The 8,835-nt window shown below is 46.7% G+C and overlaps 1 protein-coding gene across 1 annotated transcript in view; it reads right to left on the bottom strand.

Moving 5' to 3' along the window:
- The window catches only part of KLHL12 (kelch-like family member 12), a 22,754-nt gene that overhangs the window by 421 nt on the left and 13,498 nt on the right, over positions 1–8,835 (bottom strand). The window contains exons 6-10 of the mRNA XM_009881347.1: positions 7,176–7,282; positions 6,033–6,228; positions 4,671–4,829; positions 3,406–3,504; positions 266–452 (exon numbers count right to left, since the gene is read on the bottom strand). Coding sequence (XP_009879649.1) covers positions 266–452; positions 3,406–3,504; positions 4,671–4,829; positions 6,033–6,228; positions 7,176–7,282 — 748 coding nt within the window. The remainder of the gene's footprint in view (positions 1–265; positions 453–3,405; positions 3,505–4,670; positions 4,830–6,032; positions 6,229–7,175; positions 7,283–8,835) is intronic.

The raw sequence follows: 8,835 nt of genomic DNA on the forward strand, positions 1-8,835 counted from the left end.
AGGAATGGCCTGAAATGAAACCACTGCATTAGGCTCCCTTTTGCTGTCTGCTGCCGTGGTCCTGCCTATCTTGGCCCTGGACCATCACACTGCCCATTTAGGTTGGGCATGGTGACTCTGTGGGCTGTCTTCTCATAAAGCTTGAAATATAAATGTGAGGAGAGGCCACCCGAAACAGCGCAGCAGGTTGCATCACCTAAACTCACTTCTTCCAGCAAACAGACATGCAGGACATCTCCTTCTCCAGCCCAGGGCAGCTGCTTACCCAGCGATTGCATACAGCCTTCCCCGCAGCACGGTGGCCCCCACGTAGCAGCGAGGGGTTGTCATGCTTGTTACGGTTGTCCAGGAATCAGTGCGAATATTATAGGCTTCTACAGAGGAGAGATGTGCCGTCCCATCGAACCCACCAACTACATAAATATGGTCATTCAGCAGAGCCACTCCAGCCCCTGGAGAGAGAGAAGGCGGCACAGTTACACCCATGAGTGACACCGTCAGCACCGTGCCCGGGGCTCGCTGTTACAAGCCTGAACTAGGTCAGTTCCTCCCTCTTCAGAGAACATTTTCTTATTCTTTGTCTCCAATACGATACATGAAAACCTGTAACTCTATGAAATGCTGCTGAATCTCTAGCATAAAGAGGGACTGTGCAATGCTGCAGCCAGGGCAGCACTAGCAACATGAGATGTTCACTTCGGCTGAAGGACCCCCGGACCCCCTGAACAGACCGGCACAAGGCTTGCTCTGCTGGTGGGTACCCAGCTGGGATTCTGTCACCACACAGCCAGGTTTCTCTGGTGTTTCTGGCTCCTGGGTGTCACCCAGCCCCTGGCTGTAGCAAGGAGAATGACACTGCTCCTGTGAAGCTGGCAAAGGGATTTCTTTGACTTTGCTCCTCTGGGATGCAGGGAAATGAAAACTGATGTCCACTGCATGGTCACAGAGGCTTAAGTGGCTGAAGCATCTGTCTGAACAGCTGTTCTCACCTACCCCAGTAAAAACAATCAATAATACAGCGGCCCAAGTGGGAGTTTATGACAACAGCAGAAAATAAACCTCTGCCAGCCTCTGTTCCTCATCTGCAGCCCCTTTCAGGTAAAGCACCAAAGAACAGAGTAAGGTAATGACACACTTAGTGGCCTTAGGTGCTCTTGCCAACAGCCGCTGCTGTTTCAAGCTGCATCCTGAAAGGAGAGTAAACCCTGTCAGGCTGTTACCATCAACACATAACTATTGCACTGATGAATATCCTGAAGGAAACAAGCCACCTACCCAGCAGCTCTGGGGCACCAATCTGTTTCTTCTACAAGTAGGGTATAAAAGACTTTCTGTTCCACTAAATGCAATCTCACTTCCACTGTCTGTCCTTGCTGAGAGCACCAAAACACCTGGGAATGGCCAGGCTGCCCTGATGGCCTCTCCAATAGCTTCAGTAAAGAAGACTGGCTGAGAAGAGACCAGACCAAGGCCTAATCAGGGAAGTTGGGTCTAGCAATGCAATATGGCCATGATTTCTGAGGGGTGGCCTACCTCCAGAACCTGTCCTAAGAGATGAAGAGAAACAAGGAGGAGTCAATCTCTATGAATAAAGGCAAGATTACTTTTAGTCCTGGTCTTCCTTGGAATTCAAAGACCTGCATGGAGACAGCTCTAGAAAGTGTGTCAAAGCCTTGGGGCAAAGGAAGTCATACAGAGTCCAAGGTCACCAGGATGGACAGACTGGAACTGACAGCAGGATGGACAAGTGCAACTGGTATCTAAGCTTCTAGTAGTTTGGGGTGTTTGTACCACAGCACAAAAACCGGGGCCCAAAACCTGTTCTTGGGCACACCCCTGTTTCAGACCTCAGCGCTCCAGGTCACAGCACTGAGGAAGGAACCTGGCTTGTTCCTGGTCGCTTGCGGCACTGAGAAGCCTGCTCTGCAGGCCGAGGCACTGCTACCCAAAGCCTCCGAGTCTTGAGGGAAGCTAGCATGGACCTGGGAAATGCTTCTTGTAAAGGCTTTTCCCTCAAATGCTTTGCTTTTGGTCTTGCCCAAAGCCATCTTCTCCGGTGCCCACAACAAACCCCTTGGGGAAAGCTGTCTCAGCCTTAAGCTTTCTAGAGATCCAGGCAAAGGTCTCGCCTGTTCCCTCTGACATAGGAAAACCCACAGATATTATCACATGGTTGTATGTGGGGGTCTTCCTGGATGTGGAAAGCAACCAACTTCTAAATAAAATCCATTCTTGGTATATGGGAAATACTTTCCAAACCACACTTAACAGGAACAGCCCTGTCACAGGGGTAAATATTTAAAGCTTGGGGTTTTGGTGAATGCCACTGCAGGCACAAGAAAGCTTAAATGTTTTTAGAACAGAGACCAGTTTTAATTGAGTAACCAGCACTTGTCCCTAAACAAGAACACTGCAGCAGAGAACAAACAGAAACAATGCTGCCTAGGCTAATTGCAAAGGACATTTATTGAAAGAACTAGAGAAAAAACAACTTCAAAAGGGTTTTGAAAGAGGGCCTGTAAGTGCAGCAGAGCTACTCCATTGAGGATGACAAAGCTGTGGAGGCACGGAGCATCCTGGCTGGCCAAGGCCATGGTTTCTCGCTAGCACAACCATGAAGATCTGGGGCAGGCGGCCTGAGGTGCAGTGCGATAGCAGAGGGTCAACAGTGGAGCACACAGGAGCTGCAGAAGCCCCACAGGAACTCCTTTGAGAAATGCAGGAGAGCTGAGACAGAAAGTTACTCCAGAAGTAGGATTTGAAGTAGGATTTAAACTATATTTTTCTTCTAGATACAGCTGCCAAACTTAAAGCTCAGATAGGGCACCAAACAGGAAAGACAAACTAAGAGTTGGTGGGGGTAACTGATGTACGACTGCACCCTGTTTCAAGTCATTACCGTAAGACTGTTGGAGTGTGACACTGCTCTGGCGGTGCTGTGCTCTGCGGTACTGCTGCCCCAGGAGCTGATGTTCAGCATTTCACAGAGTGCAGGTGAAGGAGGGCCTGCCGGAGCACTCCTGCCTTTGCCGTGTCCTGTGCAACTGACGAGCACTGACTTAGCAAACTGTCCCGTTACCTTGCACTATGGTCTGTTCCTTGCTGGCTTTTCTCCAAGCCATGCACTGTTCCTAGTTAGGGAAGTCACCCTCTCCCTCCCTGTAACCTATAACCCCCCACCATTCCTCTATACACATCTTAGCATGGGATGGAGACATCAGACACGTGAAAATTAATCTTTCTCTTGGGGAGATAAGTCAGCATGTCCTAAAATCATCCTTTCTCAAAGCCAAACTGCCTGCTGGGGTGAGTAAACATCCTCCAGGGCAGCAGGACAAGCCAGCAGCGACTGCTTCGTCAGTGCGTCCCAAAACATTTTGGCATCAAGGCACTCTGGGCTCTTACCTGAGCGCTTAGTGGCCATTGGGGTCACATTTGTCCAGTGTCCAGTGTGGGGATCATACCTCTCTACAGAATTCAGTATGTTCAGCCCATCATAGCCACCTGAAACAAAATACAGGAAGCAAACCATGGGTTTGACTTCTGGAGAATGTTTTCTGTGTACAGAGCAATAACATGCTTCGTTCATCCTTAGTACAGTGTTGTACTGCAACTGGCACAACTCACAGTACACTGGGGCTCGCAGAACAAAGAGGGCCTCTGCTGCTTGCAGTGCCAGACCGACGCCAGCTCAGAGTGAGCTCTGCCGCTGGAGACAGCATCACCTCGCCAAACCAGTACAACCAGGTTAGCACCACACTGCCCAAAGCTGCCTCTGAGCATGCTGATGTCAATGTAGATGCTGTCCTGCTAAAGCTTCCAGACCTGGCACTGGCTCAGGGTCGGTGTGCTGCAGCCCCGCAGCCGCCAGCTGACGCTGTGAGGCAGTACAGTGTAGGCTGGGATGTCTCAAAGGGTTGTTTCACAAGAGGATTCCAAGAAATCTCATTGTACAGCTTCAGCAAAGGAGCAGTGTGCTGGCATCTGCCTTGGGGGACAGCATGAGGAGGAGGAATTTGGGAAAGGGAAGTGAAACCCATAAACCAGTGTCCAATATCTGTGACTCCCCAGGAACAGGACTGCAACAAATGTGGATACAGCACCGGGCCTTCCTTTCCTGGGGCCCAAAAGGTATATCTACAGAACAAGCTTATTAAAGTCTTCAGAGTGATCTGCCCTCTAGCACTCACCATATTCACAGCTGGTGTGGATCTCTGAAAATGAAACGAGCGCTACAGAAAGAAGTTGGAACACATACAGCTCAGGATACATTTCTGGAGTGCTACAGCCAACGTTGCTTTGTGTGGAGCAGATGCACCCTCTATCCTGTGACTATCTGCTTCATCTCTAGGGCATTTCAGCCACTGTCCAGTCCCTGCAAACCTCAGCTGGCACTGCTCATGCCCCACGCTTCAGCCGTCCCTCAAATGTAGCCCGATTGTGGCCAATTTGCTTCTGACAGAATTTACTGTAGTTATATGGCTGCTCCAGTCTAAGCCATCGTGGTGAGAACAGGCTGCATTCGCTAACAGAGCTGTGCAGCGCCCCACGCAGTGAAATTAAATCTTCTAACCTGGACATGACATAATTGGTGCTCCCCATAGACAGCATCTCTACTGTCATTTCCGTAAAGTATTTGCAGAATGTCTAGAGGTCCCAAGGGCACCTACCGAGGCAGTAGATAACTCCATTAGCTACAACAAGCCCCGCTCCTTCCCGTGCTGTCTGCATGTCTCCCAGCATACTCCACTGATCAATGTTCGGGTCATATCGTTCCATACTGGTGTGACGTCGGCTTCCATCAAACCCACCAGAAACATAGATCATGTCTGAAACATTAGACAGAGGTTGGACTCAGTGAGTCAAGTATCAGGCATGTACATGGAGCAAGCCTACAACACTGACAGCAAAATACAGAAACGACTACAGATCTTGGCACATTTGGAGCCAAGACAAACCCAGCCTCCTCACCCCATCTTGCTGCATTAGCCTGCTCACAGACCCAACAAACTAAACAAACATAAAACCCCTCTGGCCCTTAAATCTGCTTCTTGCTGATGGATGAGGGAGAACACGTGCACCCCAGTTATTTGTTTCATGCTGCAGAACCTACTGAAACACTGCCATGCCCAAAGCCTGCCTATCACTAGCATCCTGTCAGCACCTCCCCAAAGTAAATGCTTACAAGGTAGTAAACACAGATAGCAAAAGGAAAGAAGATCCAAAAGACATGTCTGGATCATCAAGGTCAGTCCCTTACACTGGATAACTTAATTCGTGCAATGCTTTCACAAATCTGTCATCTTCAAAGCAGCTGCATTTTTAAGAGAATTTTCATTAGAATAGATTATTAACACTCTAAATGAATAATATTTAATCCATATTAATTATTAAGATGATATTCTAATATAAGCATTAAACCAGAATATTCATTAGAGTAACTGCTATTTTAATGGTTAGAAAACATTTCCACACCAACGTTTCCCTGGCTTGTTTATAACCATTTGTTCTTATTCAATTCTTATATTGCCCATTTCCTTTTCATGACAAGTTAAACTCATAGAGAACAATCATATCCCCTCTTGGCCTTTGCTTTGCCAGCATAAGCAAGCCTAAGTGTTATGGTTTGCTCAGTAAAGTCATTTTCTTCTAAGTCTATGCTAAGAACCCTTCTCCGCACAGGCTCCAGTTTCAGCCTCTCTCCAGTGCTGGATAGTTATTGCTGTACTTGGTGTCCTGTGCTCAGTAATACGCAACACCGTCACCACCCCAAGAGCTTCCCACTCCATAATCCCTCAGAGTTCCTTTCCTTTGATGCACAGACACATGCCATAAGAATGAAGCGGAGGCAGAGCTCCTCTCAGGATATGTGGGCAAATTTTCCACTTCTACATGCAAATGACGAGAAGCCAGAATTTCAGACTCACCTCCTCCCTCGGAGCCATCCCACTCTGCACATACCGACTCAGGGCATTTCAGCACAAGAACTGCACAGGCTGTACCGTTCTGTCAGTACGGTGACCAGGACATACCTCCGAGGGTCGTGGCTCCTGCCAGGCCTCGCCGTACGTTCATTGGTGCCACAGAGTACCAGATACCATCCTCATCTGATGTATAATCCAAGCACTCCACTGAGCTGAGACGAGAGCGACCATCATACCCCCCAATCACATAGATCCGATCATGCAGGGACACTGTAGCAACGTAGCGCCTCTTACGGGTGATGCTCTAAAACAGTGAAAAGAGTAAAAAGATCAAGGAGAGGAAGTAACACTGATGCATGGAGACCAAACACTGTTCTTTCTTTTTTTTTTTTTTCTGCTCTTTTGGAAAATGGCCCCCTACTGCAGAGGCAAACAGCCCTGGCTAAAATGCTTAACGACTGCATCTGCCACCTTCTGCCTGTACTCTGTTTCTGCCATGCTCTCTTCTCATGGACAGGTCTCCTTGCACTAAAATATTTTGCATTAAATGTAATTTATCTTATGCTGCTACTGAATCTTTGATACATCTCAGAGGTTTGTGTGCCTCCCACTGGCTCCATGCAGGGGCTGTTAAGAGGAAAATGTGGAGACTCGGAATATTTGATGAAAATACCTGAAGCTTTTAGTCGCCAATAAAGAACAGAATTTTGGGAAACCAGGTGATACAGAGTCTTCTGTGATTAGCAATATTAAAGAAGAGGCAATTCTCCACCATTTCAAACAGATAAAGGTGATTTTAGATTTGATTAGAAATAGTCCTCAGTGCAGGAGTTCCTTCCTTACTATCTCCTGTTATGCTCAGAAACAATGAAACAAGAGAGATCATGCAGCCTGCCTGAAAGCAGTTCCTATTGACATTTCAATTACCATCACTAACCTTAAAGCTTAACACCTCTTCAATAAGAAACATGATAGCTCTCACTCCCACAACAAAGATGTGGGTCTCTAGGCTCCTCTGATTAGAAATATGACAACCACCTCTTATACATAGCATACTTAGCAGATCTGCGAACATGAAGTGGTTTCAGCATTCGCTATGTAAACCTCAGCAACTCTAAAAGAATGTATGTCAGAAATTCTATGCAGAATGCAAAGGATAGCCCGAAGAGGAATGTTACATGGCTGATGCTACAGGATCAGTGTTTGATCACAGCCTGTTCAACCCAGTGGTGGTCAAAAATGGTCCCTTACTGGCAAGAAACTCCACTCCTGAGTTTTCGGGTCGTATTTCTCCACAACATCAATAGGTGACTGCTGGCTGCCAAAGCCGCCGATCACAAGCAGGACTTCATTAGCTCCTAGAGCAAAGAGGGAGAGCAAAGTCAAGTCAATCCCTTCAACCAAAGGGTCACCTCAAGGGAATCACCTGAAGAAACACTGAGCCTTCCTTGGTGCAACAAGCTGCCTCTAAACCCCTGTTTTTATCTGAAGCAGGCACCTAACCTGCGTAGCAATCACTGCTGCTCCCTCTGTCCTCAGCAGGGAGGAAGACAGAAACTCTTCCAGGATGCATGGCAGTAAGACTAACTCAGGTGTCAGAAGCTGCCTGCTGGAGGGCTGTTCCTTCTAATGTTAGAGGGACTCTGAGAAGACAAGGTGGCTAAGTTAGATGCTGATGTTGGCTTGATAATAATCTTCTTTTGTACTCTTTCTACATTTTTTTTTCCAAACCTTTTACCACCCCATGAAAGCTGAAGGAGGATGGCTGCTTCCCTGCAGCCTCCTCAAAAAACAGGGTCTTCTCCCCTTGTTTGCAAATGATATCCAGACCAGATGACACCTTTGTTCACCATTTCACTGAGAAACAATTCCAGCTGACTGAAGCCTGAAAAATTAATGAAATATTTGCAGGGGAATTGTCTTTTAAGTCTTATGAATTTTATTTCAAATTTGCCTTCCCTCTACTTTCTTTTCTCCGAGATTGTCCCTGAATTTTTCTTATTTTCTCCTTGAGAGTTAAATAAGACTTGTGACCTGGAGTTTTAACTTCCCATGTAATGATTGCCTTAGCAGTAGGTTTCTATCATAGTTTTAAAAACAGATGAGGAGCCCCTGATTCCTTTGGGCCCTTTCTGCAACAGGGAGTTTTACCAGAGTTTAGAACCATCCAGCTTTTCATTGCAGAAGGACTGACCACCCACCAACAAACTGGACGCCGAGCAACAAAGATTTAACAAGATGCTGTCTGTCACAAACCAAAACAGCTTCCACCTCAGATGAAGCAGAGTAATATAAAAAATAACTGGGAACGATTCACAAAGGAGTTCCAACAACAACTTGGAAAGCTTCCTGTACAGTATGACAGCTAAAAGCACGGTTGTTTCATTTTATCCCATAGAAAGTTAATACACAACTTAATCACAGTTACTAAGTGACACCTGATAAGAGTGTTGCTGATAGCAAATGGTATTGAATCAATTAAAAAAGGTAGGGCTGAATCCAGAAGATGAACCTTAGCAGTAAGGTGAACAGTTTTTGCCTATATAATTAAACAATAGAACAGTTTTGTGATGTCTCCTTTATCAGGTGAAGCACTTCAACTAAGAACAAAATGAAATGTGTCTTTCTAAAATGACAGGTTGAGCTGAACTGCATGTCACTGAAACCCATGTAGGATGTTCCCAGAAAAACAGGAGACGTGCTGCGGCCTGGAACACGCTGGAGGTCGAACCACATTGTAATAATGTTCCCTTCAGGCCAAAAATATCTAATCAATATTTCTGACAAACCCAATTTACCCTCCCCCTTTAGTGGACAAACTGCTTTCTGTCCCTTAAAACAGTGTTAATAACAGGAAATGGCCATGAAGGCCCCTCCGCACCACACATGCAGCAGCACTGGAGAACATGAA

Source organism: Charadrius vociferus, unplaced genomic scaffold (genome assembly GCF_000708025.1).
Source record: "Charadrius vociferus isolate BGI_N301 unplaced genomic scaffold, ASM70802v2 scaffold333, whole genome shotgun sequence".
Lineage (NCBI taxonomy): Eukaryota > Metazoa > Chordata > Aves > Charadriiformes > Charadriidae > Charadrius > Charadrius vociferus.